This window comes from Panthera leo, chromosome C2, assembly GCF_018350215.1.
Source record: "Panthera leo isolate Ple1 chromosome C2, P.leo_Ple1_pat1.1, whole genome shotgun sequence".
In the NCBI taxonomy this organism is placed as follows: domain Eukaryota; kingdom Metazoa; phylum Chordata; class Mammalia; order Carnivora; family Felidae; genus Panthera; species Panthera leo.
The window spans coordinates 47,921,077-47,940,275 of record NC_056687.1 but is presented as its reverse complement, the minus strand read 5'-3'; the positions used below and the strand labels follow the sequence as shown (position 1 = coordinate 47,940,275).

General features: G+C 36.1%; 1 protein-coding gene across 1 annotated transcript in view; it reads left to right on the top strand.

Annotated features, from left to right (window-relative positions):
• Positions 1-18,799, top strand: part of TOMM70 (translocase of outer mitochondrial membrane 70) — a 34,572-nt gene extending 15,773 nt beyond the window's left edge. Inside the window, exons 3-12 of the mRNA XM_042955313.1 lie at positions 346-472; positions 2,077-2,186; positions 5,441-5,589; positions 7,196-7,403; positions 9,287-9,421; positions 10,433-10,540; positions 11,444-11,560; positions 14,943-15,040; positions 15,613-15,735; positions 16,682-18,799. Of these exons, the coding sequence (XP_042811247.1) occupies positions 346-472; positions 2,077-2,186; positions 5,441-5,589; positions 7,196-7,403; positions 9,287-9,421; positions 10,433-10,540; positions 11,444-11,560; positions 14,943-15,040; positions 15,613-15,735; positions 16,682-16,835 (1,329 nt within the window). The 3' untranslated portion in view covers positions 16,836-18,799. The remainder of the gene's footprint in view (positions 1-345; positions 473-2,076; positions 2,187-5,440; positions 5,590-7,195; positions 7,404-9,286; positions 9,422-10,432; positions 10,541-11,443; positions 11,561-14,942; positions 15,041-15,612; positions 15,736-16,681) is intronic.
• The last annotated feature ends 400 nt before the right edge of the window (positions 18,800-19,199 follow it).

Sequence of the window (19,199 nt, the reverse complement as noted above, 5' to 3'; positions counted from 1 at the left end):
TCACAAGTGGAGGATTGGCCTTTGATGAAGAGGGGTGCTTCCTCAGTTTTAACAGGAGGGAAGGAGATGATAGGAGCACAGAGATGCAGGTAGGTTTGTAGATTTGGTGGTAGAAAGATGGCCTAAGTATGTCCTTTGCCTGTTTTTGAAAATCAGGTTGCTTTTCTTTATTTACAGGTATTTATAGAGCTGTTGTAATATATTGTGGATCTTAATTCTTTTTATGTACTGGGAATATTTTTGTGTGTTGTGAGACTTAACACTCAGCCTGTTAAGTTTCGAAAAGTAATTTCTGTTGAACAGCGATTCCTTTAGTGTGACTTTTTTTAATACTTTCAATTACAGCAAAAATGGAAAGAGGTGGCACAAGATTGTACAAAGGCTGTTGAACTTAATCCCAAATATGTGAAAGCTCTCTTTAGACGTGCAAAAGCCCACGAGAAGCTAGACAATAAGAAGGAATGTTTAGAAGGTGAGGGTATTTTTGTGTTTACATATGAAAATTATATAAGGCTTTGTAGTCATTGGTAAGTTTATATGAAGTAGAGAAATCACTTGTATTTAAAAGTTAGATTCTTCCCCAACTGAGAATTTGTTTTCTAATTTAAATTGAGATTTCTGATACTTGAGTATTGTTTCTGTTCTCAATTATGGGACTAAATTAGTATTAAGATTTGAAGTTTATGTACCATACATTTTTAACTTGGCAATTAATGAGCATCAGTGTAATTCCATGATAAAGAAATCAGAAAAGAGGTTTTAGTAAGTGATAGTGTTGCTAAGATTCTACATATTTTCAGTTAATGTCCTATATAAACATGAAATAATTTTAAGATGAGTCATTAAAGAAAACATTTGTATTTTTGTGCTTGGTATTTTCAAACATTATTTTATACCCAATTGGAAATTATGTATTTGGTACAAAGCATCAGGTGAATTTGCCATTCTGAGTAAGTTCTGTAAGTAAATATTCTGCAGCCTCTAATTGGCCATATCTGCTTCTAAAACTCCAATTAGAATATAGGCTACTGGCTTATTTTAAAGTACATTTTTGTGGGTGATGTGGAGCTAAACCAAAGTGATTTCTACAAGCTAAATCTGCTTTAAAAGCATCAATAATCAGATTTAGCCTTAATTACTTTTTAAAATAACATTATTTAAAAGGAAAAATCCATTTTATTTTTAAAAGTCTGGATTACCAAGTGAAGTGGTTTAGAGAACATTTTAGAAAAATTTGAGGTTTTGTGGTGGTGTGTATTTTGGTGATGGGTAGAAGGACTGTTGCTTTGGAAAAAGAGAATTCTGAGTTTTGAGCCAGCCCTTGAAGTTATTACCAGTTAATAATTGGCAGAAAGCTGATTAAGTGGATTTTAGATAGGTAGACTGAGATGGGAAAAAGACATCGACTTTGGCATTAGCCAGGTTATCCGGGGAACATATGAACAGATTGACTTGTTTGGAGGAGCAAAGATTTGGAATTCTGAGAAATTGAATTCAGAAAGAGTGGGAACAGCCAATGCTTGAATACTCTAAAAGGTTGAGAGGTTCAGGAACCACTGATCTTTTAAATTTCAAACCACTTTATCTTGAGCTGTGGCATAACCAGATGAAAATGGTATTTTGAAGCAGATTTAATTGAGAGCTCCCTGGCAAGATGGCTTTGGACACAAGGAATAACTTGTGAGGGCTATAAAAAGAATCAGACATGAGAAAGCCACATTACATTGATAAGGCCTTTAGGTGCTGGGCACAAGGGAATCTTCCTGGATTCTTCATTTATTTACTATGTAGAATGTGAGGGTGGTAAGAAACATCACAAACCATACAGGATAGTTCCTTGGATTTCACAGGTGAGAAAAGTGAATAACCAGAGAAGTGGAATGAATTTCTGAGTTTCGAGTTTGAGTTATAGAGTATATAAAACTAAAGTGTTGAGAAGCAAATTATTGGAAATGAAATTGATAGCTACATCAGGCCATCAATTTGGTTTGGCTTTCGGTGGTACATGGTGCCCATTTGATGCTGCTAATCATCTTTGCAATAATTTTATACTTTTGTTTTTTCCATCATCTCTAGATGTCACTGCTGTGTGTATACTAGAAGGGTTCCAAAATCAACAAAGCATGCTGTTAGCTGATAAAGTTCTTAAACTTCTTGGAAAAGAGAAAGCCAAAGAAAAATATAAGGTAAATCTAAGTTGGTTAATAGAGGGGATATACATTGTGAAGAGTCATTTTAATTTACACTGCTTGAACTTGGGCATGATGGCAGTGGTAACAACTGAAATTAGATCTGTGTTACACTTCTTTTCCTGTAATATTGGGCTTTTGTGGCTTATCTTTTTAAAAGAAGAATGTAAGCTATATGCAATATTGTATGTGGAGAATACTGAAAGAATTCATCTGTATTAGAGGTTGCCAAACAAAGCCTATGGACCGCATCCAGTCTGCCACCTGTTTCTATAAAATTTTATTGGAACACAGCACTCAGCCATCATTTTTGGCTGCTTTTAAGGTAAAACAGCAGAGTGAGGTGGTTGTGACAGGGACTGTATGGCCTGTAAAGCCTAAAATACTTACTACCTGGTCTTTTATAGAAACAATTTGCCAGGCCCTGTCTGTATCATTAAAGGTATATTTTTAAGCATATACTGTATAAATTGGCATTGGTTTTAAGCAGTCTGTAACAGATAATTTAATTCAAGAAGCCTTATTGAACAAAACTCCATGGTGGCCATTTTAGAAATAAATGGTCCTTGCCCTTACAGAATTACAGTTTAGTGAGAGAGACCATTAATAAGTATAAAAGGCATGATATGGGGAAGTGTCATGAGGGATAGAAGTAGTGTCATGGGATTACCACAGGCATCACGAAATATCTATCACTGGAAAATTTCTGCTAAACTTCAGTAATATCAAGGCAATTGTTCCTTTTTTCTTTAAGAATAATGTTTCCCTTATAACAGAAACCCATGGGGGAGGGGAAGGAAAAAAAAAAAAAAAAAAAAAAAAAAGAGGTTAGAGTGGGAGAGAGCCAAAGCATAAGAGACTGTTAAAAACTGAGAACAAACTGAGGGTTGATGGGGGGTGGGAGGGAGGGCAGGGTGAGAGGGAGGGCAGGGTGGGTGATGGGTATTGAGGAGGGCACCTTTTGGGATGAGCACTGGGTGTTGTATGGAAACCAATTTGACAGTAAATTTCATATATTAAAAAATAAAAAAAATAAATAAAAATAAAAAAAAAAAAAAAAAAAAAAAAAAGAATAATGTTTCCCTTAAGTTGATTTTAATAAGCTGTGTGTTTTTTAAATTTTACACCCCTAAATATTAGCTGAGTTAAACAGTTAAAATGGGTTTCTTCACTGCAGGACTTTCATGTGCTAGGATATGTTGTGAATCTTGGAGAGGAGTATAGCTGTAGTTGTTCTTGGTCTCTTTAAACTGTGTTTTTCTCCTTGAGCATTTCCTAGAACTGGGATTCCTCACAGCACTGTAAAATATCATTTAATAGTCTCGCAACCTTGAGGGAGCCTAATTTCCTTGTGTATATTTATAATGTTATTGTGGAGTGATTATATTGGTTGGTCTTCAGGGTGCTCAGAAAATACGTGATAACCCACATTTACGTAGGTTCCAAATTAGTTTCCACTTATATTTTCTTTGAAGTTTTTATTTAAGTAATCTTTACACCCATTATGGAGCTTGAACTCACAACCCCGAGATCAAGAGTCGTATGCTCTTGTGACTGAGACAGCCAGGAGCCTCTCCACTGTTCATATGCTACCTTTGTAAATCACAAAATACTTTTCATGTTATTGTTTTTCTTTCTACAACAGCCCTATGAGAAAAATAAGGCAAGTATATTTGTTGCCATTTTACAGATAAGAAAACTGAAAGTGACATGTGCAGGGTCACATGGCTAATTAGTGGCACAGCTGGAACTTGTATCTTATTCCTTTGTTACTTAAGTCCATCACTTGCATTGTATTTATTTTAAATGTGTAATTCTGTGTGGAAGGCAGGAAGATACCTTTTCCAAGCTGAAATAGTAAACTAAAAGACAGTAATGATTTAGTCTGTCTTCAGCAACTGCTATTTAAAGTGGCAAATGATTGCCACTATATATTCCTATACAATCGTTAGTGAAATACTGAAATTAAGCATACTTGTCATTTGATGGGTGACCAATTGATTTACAGTATTAACCTGTATAATCCTAAATGAAGACATTGAATTTCTCCCATAAAAATAGGGCTTTCCCTAAGATTTCCTTTGTCTTCTTTCCCAATCTTATCTATTCTAGATTAGATAATTTACTTACAAAGCCAAATTCCCTTGGGGTGCTGGGGTGGCTCCATAGGTTAAGCCTCCAACTCCTGCTTTCAGTTCAGGTCATGATCTCATAGTTAGTGGGATTGAGCCTGCTTAGGATTCTCTCTCCCTCTCTCTGCCCTCCCCTGCTTGTGCTTGCTCTGTCTTCTCCTCTCTCTCTCTCTCACTCGCTCTCTCAGAATAAATAAACTTAATAAAGAAAAAAGCCAAATTCCTTTTTGTCCTTCTTCAAATACAAAGGCATTGAATCTACCAAAAAAACAGGAATGGTATTTATTATGCATACAATTTAAAATACCGTATTTCAACTTAAAAATCTTTGGGTTAGATTTTTAAGATAAAGGATCCAAAATATAAGGGCCCTACGGTTATGTTATTCCCTGTACCCTCTTGAAGATTTTATCCTAATTGGACTAAAAGGAAATAATTCTATAATGATGAATCACGTTGCCATGCCAAAAAGTAATTAAAACAAGAAATGTGATTTCATTCAGACTTTCAGTGGCATTTACTGTAATGGAGATCTTCAGATGCAGTACAGCTGGAGGTCAGATGAGAGCCCATGGTAAATGGACTTAAACATTATAGCACCTGTGTAAGATGTGGTCTTGAGTGATTAATTAAGATGCTGATCTAGAACAGAGACCAGAAGGAGATAATTTTTATTTTTTATTACGTTTTTAAAAAATTTATTTTTAAGTAATGTCTATACCCAAGATGGGGCTCAAACTTACCACCCCCAAGAGTTGCATGCTCTGCCAGCTGAGCCAGCCAGGTGCCCCAGGAAATAATTTTTAACTCGGCAGTTATTTGCCTCCTGTGTTTGAGATTTCACTTTCTTGGACTTTAACATGTAGTCCTAGGAGGTCTGGATATTTTACATGTTTGGAGAGGAGAGGTGTCATTTAAAACCTGCTTTGAGCAACTGGGATGAGTAGCTTTACCAGTTCCACTGTCTCTTGTCCTGTGGTTTGCAGTCTGATATTCTTCAGTTATTTGAGAATGAGATCCTAGTTTTTACAGCAGTCATTCTCAGTATTGTACAAATGTACCTGCTTCTTTGGTCGGTGTTTTCTCATTTTGAAATATTTAAATGTGATTGAATTTCAGAATCGTGAACCTCTGATGCCATCTCCACAGTTTATCAAATCTTACTTCAGTTCTTTCACGGATGATATAATTTCTCAGCCCATGCTTAAAGGAGAGAAGTCTGATGAAGATAAAGACAAGGAAGGAGAGGCCTCAGAAGTTAAAGAAAAGTAAGTTTATCAACTGTAGTATCTACGTAGTACCACATGATACTCTCAAGAGGATTCCCAGTGAGTCGAACAGTTGACTGTATTTGAATAGGGGTACTAACTTGAAAATTATCATGTAGCTCAACATACAGATGTTTTAGTGCAGGGAAGTTTATAATTTATAACTGTGAGATGCTTAGGAGTGCCCCATAGAGTGACTTTCTTCCAAGTTTTTCCTGCTTGCCTAGCCATTCTTTGGGCTTCTTGTGTCTGTTTCTGTAGAAAACTGAAACCAAAGTACAAGATGCTGTGTTTACAACTGAGGATCAAGTCATGTATGTATAGAAGTCACCTAGTCTGCTCATCCATTTATATTTATCAGTATTGTGTTTTGCTGTTAAGGTTAGCTCTCCTTTCTAAGAGAAGGTATAATATTATTACCAACATGACATTTTTTAATGAGTTGGGAAGAAAAGGGAATATTTGTTCCAGTAGCAGAGCATAATTTTGTGTCCATGGCATATTGGAAAGTTTGAGGAAACATTGCTTTTGATTTGTATGTCCCTAATTTTTCAACCAATGTTGGCCACCTTTTAAGGGAGGATACCATGTATAATTGTAGTTGATACACAGTCTTTTCAGAAAATTGTAGTACAGAAGTAAATGTTGAAGACCATGCCAATAATTTCCTCTACGGGTTAGGGAAAATTCCTTGCTAGAAAAATTGCAGTGAAGTTAGAGTGCAGGGAATATTACCATGTAATTATAGGATAAGTTAGCAGAGTTGTAAGATTTTGACTGATAAGTTACTTGCCAGTTTTCTCTACTCAGGATATATAATGAAGGAAATGAGAAATGTATTTTAACTTACAGAGACTTATATTTGTAAGACCCCTTAAAGGTCAGCTAGTCATCTTAGAAGAATACTGATGTCGCTGTATTTTAAAAATTTAGGGAACGGTGATTTTTTTTTAAAGTCCTACTCAATAGAAGAATCTTCCCTTAAATTTGCTTCTTTGGTATTTCCACCTATTCATTCTAGGTCTGTTTTGTAAACAACACAACTTCTGGGTGAGAGTCCTTCAGATAATTCTCTGCCTCCAGTATTGCTCCTTGACAGTGCATTTTCTACAACATAGCCAGAGTGTTCTCTACCAAGCAGAGATCAGGTCACGTCTCTTCCCTTGGCTTATGTGACCTAAACTTAATTATCTCCTAATTCTCTGTTCTTTCTGTTAGGCATAAAATAACTGTTGAGTGACATCAGTATGCCACAGGTGTGAAGGTGAATAAGACTGGATCCTTATCAATGATGCAGATCAGTCAGTCATTAGCTCATCCTTTAACATATATAAAAGTCGAAGCCTGCGCAGTAACCCTCGGTTTCTGCTGTTGACTCTGCTGTTTACCTTTTTTTCCTAGTCTCCAAGACATCAAGAAAAATCCCAGTCCGCATCAGAAATCCTAATCAGTTATTCCTCCACCACCACACCACCCTATTCCAGTCCCATACTGGAATGTTAAGGGGAAGTAGATAGTTGATTAACTCTAGCATACGAGATGTTGCAAGTTTCAGCATTTGATCCTTTCTTAGTAAATAATTTCCTATGTTCATTTTTATTTTCAGTTCTGGATATCTAAGGGCCAAACAGTATATGGAAGAAGAAAATTACGATAAAATCATAAGTGAATGCTCAAAAGAAATAGATGCTCAAGGCAAATACATGGCGGAAGCATTATTACTACGAGCCACCTTCTACCTGCTTATTGGCAATGCCAATGCGGCCAAACCAGATTTAGATAAGGTCATCAGTTTGAAAGAAGCTAATGTGAAGGTACATTTAAAAATGTGTGTGTGTGTGTAAAACTTGATTAAAAAAAGAGACTTACAGGTTTTCCCAAATTTTCAAATTTTAGTTTCTGTTCTCCAAAAGGCTGTTTTTATTTTGGAAGGAACTACCCCTAATGATGATTGGGTCAGTATGGTGAAACTGAAACATAAATATGAGTGATGTTTATCTTTAGCTAGGAAAGGATTTTTTTTTTCTTTTTTCTATGGCATCTGGTAACTTGAGCTTCCCGTGATAGCCACTGCTTACTGTATTAGACTATATTTGGATAGGGGTAAGGGTGATATAGCAGTGCTATAGGTAATACTGTAAATAAAAATACAATAGGGAATACAAGATTATAAAATGCATTCAATAAAATAAACACATTTAATCTGAAAGATTTTTGTTACATGAATTAAAAAATAGGTTCTAAAAATATGATATAGAGATATATTGAAATATACCAAAAGTTTTTGTAGTTGCATAGTTGGAACAGCTTTTTATCTTCCAGGTATTCTTATGTGTACATAATTATTTTCATAATTAAGATTTAGGGGGACCTGTTGAATTATATGAGTCTTCTACTCAGTGTTAACAAGACAAAGCTTAGCTACCAATTAACTAAAATTTCTTACTAGTTTGTTACATTTGTTCGGCCTGTTTGCTCAGTGAATTAAGTGAATTCTGTTTTTTCACCTCCAGATAATTCATTCATGTATTTTGTGTAATATAAAAGTTATTTTCAAGGCCTGAATTTTTAACAAACTATCTTAACTTCTTACAAACAAAAATAATTACAACTAAGTATTATTAAAAGTTCCTTTTAGAACTACCCTACGACCCAGCAATAGCACTACTAGGAATTTACCCAGGGAATACAGGAGTGCTGATTCATAGGGGCACATGTACCCCAATGTTTATAGCAGTGCTTTGAACAATAGCCAAATTATGGAAAGGGCCTAAATGTCCATCAACTGATGAATGGATAAAGAAGATGTGGTTTGTATATACAATGGAATACTACTTGGCAATGAGCAAGAATGAAATCATGCCATTTGCAGCAACATGGATGGAACTGGAAGGTATTATGCTGAGTGAAATAAGTCAATCAGAAAAAGATACTATGTTTTCACTCATATGTGGATCTTGAGAAACTTAACAGAAGACCATGGGGGAAGGGAAGGGGAAAAAAATAGTTACAGAGAGGGAAGGAGGCAAACCATAAGAGACTCTTAAATACAGAGAACAAACTGAGGGTGGATGGGAGGGTGGGGGAGAGGGGAAAATGGGTGATGGGCATTGAGGAGGACACTTGTTGGGATGAGCACTGGGTGTTGTGTATAAACGATGAACCACGGGAATGTACCCCAAAAACCAAGAGCACGCTTTACACACTGTATGTTAGCCAATTTGACAATAAATTATATTAAAAAAAAAAAAAAGTTCCTTTTAAAATGAGGTTTTCAAATTGAAGATACACTAATAATATGATCTTTATTTTTATTTCCTAGTGATCACAAATATGTTCTGTTTTTGTTAAAATTGTGGGGGTGTTCTTACTTCATCGAAAGAAAATTTACATGTACTTTTACCTCAAAAATTTTTTTTTTGGAGAAGAAACCTATTTCTTCCTTCATGACCATAACTTTTTGTTGTAATGGCAAGTGGTAACAATGCTTATCATACACCCTGTACAAAAATTCACTCAAAATGTCAAAATGTGGTGTTCTCTCGCTCTCAAAAGAAAAAAAAAAAGACTTGTATACTTTTAAAGGATGAGCTTTATGGTGTATGAGTTATACTTGAATAAAGCTGTTACTTTAGAAAAACTAAATTGGAATAAACAGTAACAGTGAACCTTTTCTTTTCTCATTTTGGTTATGTAGCTTCGCGCAAATGCTCTCATCAAAAGAGGCAGCATGTACATGCAACAACAGCAGCCTTTGCTGTCTACTCAGGATTTTAACATGGCTGCTGACATTGATCCTCAGAATGCAGACGTTTATCACCACCGAGGACAGGTACTTTTCTTATCAAGAGTTCTGACCTTTGTATTAAGGAATAGGATACTAGTTTTGAGAAGGTTGTCAAAAGTTTTCTTGTGTCACTTCTGATAGCGTGAACAAAGTATCAAAGTATTTCACAGTCTGGGTGGGCGTTTATGTAGTCCTGTCTTGAATATTTGTCCTTTATAAAAAAAGAAACAGAAGGTTACAATTACTGGCTTGCTGGTTCGAGTTTGTTTTTCACGTATTTCTGGCTTTTAGGTTTTCAGTGAGTAAAACATTAAAAGCATTTATTGAATATTTTAGGTTAATGCTAGAATCAACAGGATGATTTCTGTGGGCTTGCTGTAAGGAAATAGCGTCCTAAACTATACAAAAAACTGTACAAAAAAAATCTCTTCTGAATGGAGTTTTATAGTATTTGGTTTTTTAGTAAAAATTTGTTTTTTAGCAAAAATACATAGTGAAGGAAATCATTTCCAATTCCAGCCTTATCTGGGGAAAACAGGTCTTTATAACCCGTTTAACATGGATGGCTTCTTGGACTACATTAGGATGGAATGTATAGGCTACATTTCCATACAACAGAAAAGCTGAAGTTCTTTCTAGTGTAGGAAAATTTTACCTAATACTTCTATCTGAAGGCTGTTAAGAGATGTTAAGATAATCTCTTAAAATTCTTGACATTTTGATCCTTACTGGTAGTGTCTTAAGATTAATTTGAAAGATAATTACTCTTGTCTGATATGTTTGAAATTTGAAAGTAGGGATGTTTTAGTCTTCTAGGAGAACAGGTTTCTTGCTTAAGAGTGACCAAAACTGCAGTACAAAAATGGTGGGTTTAATAGTATTTAGTGTTTTTGAAAAAACTGGACACTAGTTTTTACAATCTTTCCTTTAAATGATAGGATTTTCTAGTTCATGATTTCTAGAAAGTAATTTTGTATTGAATACTACATGCTTAGCATTATGCTAAATTGTGGTAAGAGACACTGTATAGATAATTGTTTTTTTTTTCTTCCTTAGCTGAAAATATTGCTTGATCAAGTTGAGGAAGCAGTGGCAGATTTTGATGAATGTATTAGATTAAGACCTGAGTCAGCCCTGGCACAAGCTCAGAAATGTTTTGCATTGGTGGGTTCTACTTTCTTTTGTATTTTCCTAAACATCATTTTTATTTCCCATTGTTAACAAAAATAAGTGTTTCATTGTCTACAAAACCGTCACCTATTTTTCTGCCAAAGGAAGACTACAAGAGAAAAACTGTTGGTTTAGGGAAATGGAAGTATAGTTGCTAATTGAGGTTTTGCTCCTATATTTCTCTGGATGTTTTGAGTTTATCTTGATAGGTGTTTGTCCCTGATTTCATCCTCCCCTAAACAGCACCGTTCTTCTTACTTTTCTACCATAAACTAGCACAAAAAACAAAAGCATTTTGAGGAAGTACTCTTCAGTCATACCACATAACTGCTTTCTCATCTCGCCTTTGTAAAGCTGTTAATACTCAGAAACATGACGCTAAAAATCAGGTAAAATAAGTCCATTTCTAGTGAAATGAGGTACTTCCAGTTAGCCCTTATAGTCTGAGTCCTAAAAGAGTTTTTCTTAAAGAAATTGGGTCACAAGCACATTTATATTATGGATGAAAAATGTTACTAGATGAAGCTTTATAACACCTGTAGTAAGGTGATAATAAATTATATTTAGAAGCCACCATTTACAAAATGGAGAGCATACTGGACTTCTAAAAGCCCTCATTTATATGCAATGGTAACTTACACGTTAGTATGCCTTCTTCTAGATTATTAAACATCTTGAGATTGTATAATGGCAATGAAGTCATAGTTGTACATAGCAAATGGAGATATATCCAGAGATAGTTTCTTGCAACCCTTTTAGATGCAGCAAATTAGGTTAGCAAATCACCTGCTTTTCTGGAAATAATTATGTGATTTTTGTGTGACTTTTGTAATATGTTAAATTCCATGAGTTTTTGAGTTCTTGATTTGACAGGCCTCTTTTGATTTATTTCCACAGTATCGCCAGGCATATACAGGAAACAATTCTTCACAAATCCAAGCAGCTATGAAAGGTTTTGAAGAGGTTATAAAGAAATTCCCAAGGTGTGCTGAAGGCTATGCACTGTATGCTCAGGTAAATGTGATTTTTTCATATTTTTTTAGTGGGCAGTCCTTTTTTTTTTTTTTTCTTTTTTCTTTTAAGATTTTATGTATGTATGTTTATTTTTTGAGAGAGAGAGAGAGAGAAAGGGAGACACATAATCCAAAGCAGGCTGTAGACTCTGAGCTCAGAGCAGTCAGCCCAGAGCCCGACACGGCTTAAACTCACGAACTGTGAGATAATGACCTGAGCTGAAGTCGGACACTTAGCCTACTGAGCCACCCAGGTGCCCAGAACCCCTAGATGGAGAGTTACATGCTCCACTGACTGAGCCAGCCAACCAGGTACCCCCAATTACCAGTCCTTTTAAAGAACTGTATTCATACGCTGAATTCCATATGGAAATCAGAAAACTGTGCTTCCCTGGTTGCAGCTTCTATGAATACAAATAGCTTTGTTCCTGTTTTGATTTTCCTGGCACCAAAATGGTCTTGAATCACCTCAGGAGTGGCTCTTATGTTAATACAGTTTGAAAACCCTGGCCCTAAACTCCTAACATGGGGAGTCTGAAGTAGAGCATTTCCCTCAAGTGTTCATTTGGATTGGGTTCGCAAAATTAATTCCTTTAGGAAAATTTACCCTGTGCAATTGGTGAGAAGAATGTCCAAGGAAAGGTTTTTCTTTCTCTTTGATCATTGTTCTTTTAAATGGTTAGATAGGCTGAGAACAAACTGAGGGTTGATGGGGGGGTGGGAGGGAGGGCAGGGTGGGTGATGGGTATTGAGGAGGGAACCTTTTGGGATGAGCACTGGGTGTTGTATGGAAACCAATTTGACAGTAAATTTCATATATTAAAAAATAAAAAAAAAAAAAATAAATGGTTAGATAGGCTGTAACAGCTTATTTTAATTTCTCTATGGTTTGCCAAGTCCTGAGCTTTCCTTGCTTTAGGATTGAAGGTGTGGAAAGTGGGATGTATATTTGAATTTTTTTCACTTTTTAATTGTAGTCTGAAGTCTCTGAGAACTTACCAATTTTCAGTCATCCATTTAAATGAAAATGGTTAGCTTCTTATAGCCACAGTTAGACTTTTTCCTAAATGATCTTGGAATGGCTGTTTTCTTTCTTAGTCTTTAAGTTGAAATTTGCTTTTGGTATATTCATAAACCAGACATCTCAATACGCTGTATAATATCTTCTCTTACTCTTTTTTATTCCAAATAAATGTTTTCCCCCTGACCCAAACATCACAGAAATAGGAAACATTTAAAAATGGCCATCTGTGGGGGTGCCTGGGTGGCTCATTCAGTTGTGTGTCTGACTCTTGATTTCAGCTCATGTCATGATCTCACTGTTGTGAGATCGAGCCCCATGTCAGGGTATGCCCTGAGCGTGGAATCTGCTTGGGATTCTCTCTCCCTCCCTCTCTCTCTGTCCCTCCTCTGCTCGCTCGTGCAATCTTTGTCTCAAAAATAAACTTTTTTTTTTTTTTTAAATGACCATCTATGGTAGATTCCTACCTCCAAACCTTTCTGAAGGTTGTTTTTGTTTTTATTGTCTTTCATGCTACCTTTAGTCAAGTTGTAAGTGCTACAGGCCATAACTTTTTTTTTTTTTTTTTTTTTGTGAGTGGGATTATGACAAGATGGACTCGTGTTAGCTCTGTTCTTTAAAAGTCCTAATATCACTGCATTGTTAGGAATTGAGATTCAGGATATGAAGTACAACCCAGAAATTCTTTAAATTGAGTGTGAGGAATGCCTGGGTGGCTCAGTCAGTTAAGCGTCAAACTCTTGATGTCAGCCCAGGTCATGATCTCACAGGTTTATGAGTTTGAGCCCCACATTGGGTTCTGTGCTGACAGAGCAGAGCCTGCTTGAGATTCTCTGTCTCCCCCTCTCTTTGCTCCTTCCCTGCTTGCTTGTGCTCTCTCTCTCTGAAAAGTAAACATTTAAAAAAAAAAAAAATAGAGTAGGAGCACCTGGTGGCTCAGTTGGTTGAGTGACCGACTTAGGGTTTCAGCTCACTTTATGATCTCATGGGGTCTGAGCCCTGCATCCTGCTCTGCACTGATAGCATGGAGCCTGCTTGGGATTCTCTCCCTCCTTGTCTCTCTACCCCTCCCCCACTAGCACTCGCTCATTGTCTCTCTCTCAAAAATAAAAACATTTAAAAACCTTTTTTTTTAAATAAAATGAATTGAGTTTGAAATGATCTTATCTCTCCTTAGAATTTCTAGACAGGATGATGAAACATTGCTGATTACGCACAGTATTGTGAAAGCATGTACAAGATAAAATTTTATAAAATGTATTATATAAGTTAAAATAGGACAAACACACATTATAATTGTATGACATTTTTATTGAAAGGTACACTTGGGTTTGATTAGGTTTGATTAGGAACAAACCAGAAGACGACAGTACCACCCTGTCCTCATCACGGAAATGAAATTCAAAAGGATTTTTTTAGCACAGATACTAGGTACAGGTCTTCAGAGTTTTCCTAATTGCACATTGCCCTGTCTCCTCTATGCCATCTTCAGAACAGCTGTGGCTTACTCGGGCTATCTTCTTATCAGCCCTAACATTACTAGTCTGTTTGCACTAAAATAAGTATCCTTTGACCCCTCCTCTGCTTTTTACTTCACATATAATATATATGTTACTTTATACACAAATAGATGTGGTTACATAGTGTAACTTTTTTAACTCTCAAGCTTGAGCTTAGATGCTAGCCAGCTCTCCATAGTTTCAGTGTGAACTGGTATCCATGTAACCAAGCTTTCCATTTCTGCCATGGGATTTGCCCTAAAATAGTTGACTGTAGCTGCTTTTTTTTTTTTTCTTTTATCAGTCATTTTTAAGGAATCACTTTGGTAACAGTTAACACCTAATTGAATTTATTCTTCCAAACGAGTGGCTCGGTTAGTTGAGTACCCAGCTGTTGATCTCGGCTCAGGTCATGATCTCAGAGTCCATGAGATCAAGCCCAGTGTCGGGGTCTGTGCTGACAGTATGGAGCCTGCTTGGGATTCTCTGTTTCCCTCTCTCTGCTCCTCCCCTGTTCTCTGTTTTAAAAATACATAAATGAACAAAAAAAAAAAAAAAAAAAAAGAACTGGCACCAAGAGTGGGATTTTCTCTACGATGTACCAGATCATCTGTTATTGTAATATCACTAACCACTTGCCAAAAAGAAAGAAAAGTTAATATTTCATATTTATAACAATGCTTTGTAAAAAAAAAAAAAAAAAAATACTAAGATGTAACATTTTTAAATAAGTTTATATCCCCAAAACAGAATTTGGTAATGAATGGATAAATTAAGTAAATTTTAATAATTAGTAAACAATATACTTTTAATTGTTTAGGTTGACAGTTACCTTAATATAACTGAAGTATCTCCTCATATAGGCATTAACAGATCAACAACAGTTTGGTAAAGCTGATGATATGTATGATAAATGTATTGATTTGGAACCAGATAATGCCACAACATATGTTCATAAAGGGTATGTATATTTGTGGTTCTCTTTGTTTCTGTAAGAAACTGTATTTCCTGCATAGTAATAAGATGGATTTCTTCTAGTCCTTAAGAAAGGAAGTGGGGGACTGTGATAGAGAGTGTCAGTGAGTTAACTGACAAATTTCCTAATGCTGTGGATGCTTTATTAATTTTTGAAATTGTACTTACATTTCATTCTTACACAGTAATTAATAAATGTACTAGCATAAAGATTTCAGTTCTGAACATCCTGTCAGATATTACCTGTATCAAAATAAGTTTTTTCAGTCCTTGTGTACTTGAATTATCATTAAGAAAAAACCTTAAATTATACAAAATAAAAAATTAGGCCATGCAAGGTAAGTCCGTAATAGAGCCTAGACCTTTGGACACTTTTTTCATAATAAGGAATTTGGACTATAAAACCAATATAAAATTGAGGGGGGGGAATTAATGCTGATTATGTACTGTTTTAGTTGGGTTTTCCTTGTAAATTCATTGAGGTCGGAAATTGAGTCACGTACTTATCCTAATGATACTGTGCCATCGTCCCATCTGACTGCCTTGTTGCATTTGCAGTTTACTTCAGCTTCAGTGGAAGCAAGATCTGGATAGAGGTTTGGAGCTCATCAGCAAGGCTATTGAAATTGACAATAAATGTGATTTTGCATATGAAACCATGGGAACTATTGAAGTGCAAAGGTAACTCCTACAGTATGTTAGAAAATTTAAGGCAGCGCCATAGATATTTATCTTCATTCTTCTCATTACAGATATGTTATTGTCAATATCCACTAAGTCTTATTAATATGTCATGCCTTTTGAAGCAAGCTTCCCTTAAAAGTATACAACTTTGATTTGCCTTGTTTCATTACTTTTTCAATTTAAAAGTCACACTTTAAGAAATTGTTTAAGTCAAGCATATGCGTTAGAAAGGAAAATTTGAGCATTATGTGTAGGTAGGAGCACAGCCAAGGGACTTGGGGGAACCTGTGATTGGAGGGGAGGGACATGGGGTGGGAGTGTGGTGGTAGGAGATGAGGAGAAAGGTGAGTTCACACACATGTGAAGGTAAGGCCCCTGGATACTATTAATGTTCTCTGAGGTTACATCACTGCTTTTTTTTTTTTTTTTTTTTTTAATCTATCTTTGGGGGGTGGGGGGAGAATGCAAACAGGGGAAGGGCAGGGTGAGGGGGACAGGATCTGAAGCAGGTTTAGCACTGACAGGCTGACAGCAGCGAGCCCTACGTGGGGCTCGAACTCACGAACTGCGAGATCATGATGTGAGCTGAAGCTGGACACTCAACCGCCCCATGTCACTGCTTTCTAAAGGAGCCTTATGATTTAGTACAGAAACACAATGAATTTAGGGGCCAGACGGGATTATAATTTTGAGTAAGTCATTTAATTTCTCTAGTCTCACTGTTCTTATCTGTAAACAGAGACTACAGAGGTATAATGTAAGCACATGGTATTTATAATAGTAGCTAACATTGAGTGCTTTCTTTGTGCTAGGCACTATTTTGTTTCTTATAAAGGAGCAAAGAATTTATTAGGATCATAGTTGAACCTTAGTGGTCAGAAACTTCACTGTATTCTTTAAAATTCCTATAGGATGTGAAACATTTAAAATTTTGTTCTTTTAGAGGAAACATGGAGAAAGCCATTGACATGTTCAACAAAGCTATTAACCTGGCCAAATCGGAGATGGAGATGGCTCATCTGTACTCACTGTGTGATGCTGCTCATGCCCAGACAGAAGTTGCAAAGAAATACGGATTAAAACCACCAACATTATAAAATAGGGGGAAAGAGAATGACCCTCTTTTTAGAAGTTTACTCCCTTTTCAACTGAACCCTAAAGACACTGTCATGAACTGTGTTGAATGGTGGAACTTAGTATTTCTGTTTGTGCTGTTGTCATTCATTACAGGTTTCATGTCTAGGTGTTGTGGGAGTGGCTGTTGAAGGAAGTTTGCAGTGTTGCAGCTTTTATTCCCTGTGCAACAAAAGCTTAGAACCTGTTAAAGGGATATGAAAGCTGCAAAGAGTACAGATGATAATTAGCCATGCAAATAAAAACTTTGATTTGTTGATTTGGCTTTTTTTTTTTTTTTTTTGAGGCGGGGGATGGGGGGCGATGGTTATGTTCTGGATGATTTGTGTGTGTGTGTGTGTGTGTGTGTGCGCGTGTGCACGCGCATAATATATTTTACAGCATGTTGGTTTTTAAATTCATATAGTAAGTGCTGTAAAACAAGTTTCTTTGATTCAGTTAATCCCTTTTAGTTTATTTAAGGAAACAAAGCTTAAATGGGGATTTTGTTTTGAAGGCAGCAAAACTGAGACCCTTTAAACCACTGTCAGCATGCACAATGCCTCTGATTCTGCAGAATTGTTAGATTCAGTGGCAACTTAAGCCTTTTGACCCCATTCAACTCCAATGGATAATGTACATTGTTCCTAAAGTCTATAGCAACTGGCTTTCATACAGTAAATCACACAGAACCAAATATTCTGGTATATATGCTGGAAGACTGAAAATTAATGGGTGAGTGAACCAGGCAAGAGGTAAGATGAAATAGAAATGGGTTTTAATTGCCTGTGGCTATTTTTTATATTAGGCACACTATTTAATAGTGTACTTTTGAAAGAAAATTGAGGTTGGTTGTGTGTATAAAGATGAAGTGTTATACATGGGAGTGTTTAATTAGCTTAAAATGTGTAGTGCAGAAATGTGGCTAAAGGTTCCAAAAGGATATGTTTTGGAGTCAGAAGCATAGTACTTCGGTAAGTTTAGTGTTTTAACTATGGCTATGTGTGCTTAAAGAATTTTAAGCCAGTATTTTCAGAAGTGCTGAAGAAATGTGGAATGCTTTTTAGTTTGGAGCTAACCTTGCTCTCTAGTGCCTGACTGCCCATGCCTAGATCTTTACTAGGGACACTGACAGTTTTATCTTTACTTCACCTTCTTACTGAAAAAAAAAAAAAAAAAAAAAAATTTGTTTTTGTTTTACAATTGTCACTTTTCTAGACCATCCTTTTGTTTATATGCTGGATTTTTCTGGTGGGAGAGAGGTTGTGTTCTTAAAGTGTCTCGTTTTGAGATATTCGGAGTTGGGAGAGGTTTATTTAAGTCTGAGTATAATAAAAAAGCAAGCAAGCCTTTGGTTACACTCTGGAAATGAATTCTAATTAGTTTACATTTTTGGGAGTAAAGGAGCACTGTATCCCTCTGTAAGAGGGTGCTTTATCCTAATGAAGTCAAAAAGATTCTGTCTACAAGTGCTACTTTTTTAGAAACTATGAGAAATGACCCCTTCCAAAGTCAGTCTGGAAGACACTGAGGAGGCCTCTAGTGGGGACAGTTTAACATAATTGAAGATGGCCTGGATAATGGAAAGTTTGAGAGCTGTGCATTTTAGTTCTTAAACTATGTACCAATTATCATGATCCCTGAATACAGAAATGTTCTACATATCTGAATAACCTCGGACTTAAAGTTTTTATTTGCATGGCTATATTTATATTAACACTGGTATTTTCTTCTACTCTTCTCCCTTCCTACCCTTTGGGGTTGGGTAGAAAAAGACACGAAGGAAACTGAAGCATGTGCCATTCAATACTATCATTCCAAATCCTCATGGACTATTGCTTGTTCTGAAAAATTTGAAACTGCACTGAAAGCTGCATTTGTCTGTATCTTTTCTTTTGTAAATGACCTCACATGTAAATTCACCAAATAAATATTACATTCAAGCTTTTCTATCTGTCCTTTAAATAAAAAGATAGGTACTTTATTCGTTTATCATAGTATTGAGTAAAACCATAATCATTCTCTTATGGGCTTAAAATAACTGAAAATAGGTCTCACTAGTATATGAAGCAAATTAAATTTTTGGTGTGAATTGTGGAGGTTCCTGAGAACATCTGTCCTTCCTATTGGAGAAACAAAGCTCTAAGAAGGGCTACCAGAGCCAGCTTTCTTTATTCCTACCTATACCTGCCCTTACCTATGCTTGCATGGCAGCCTAGAAGTCTGCCAACCAGACCTGAGCCTTGTGTCTAACATGATCTTCGAACTGGTTTCACCAAGTTTTGGTCACAGTTTGCAACCACTCTAGTCTTTCAGAAAGGATGCCTGACATTATCTGTCTAGTAACT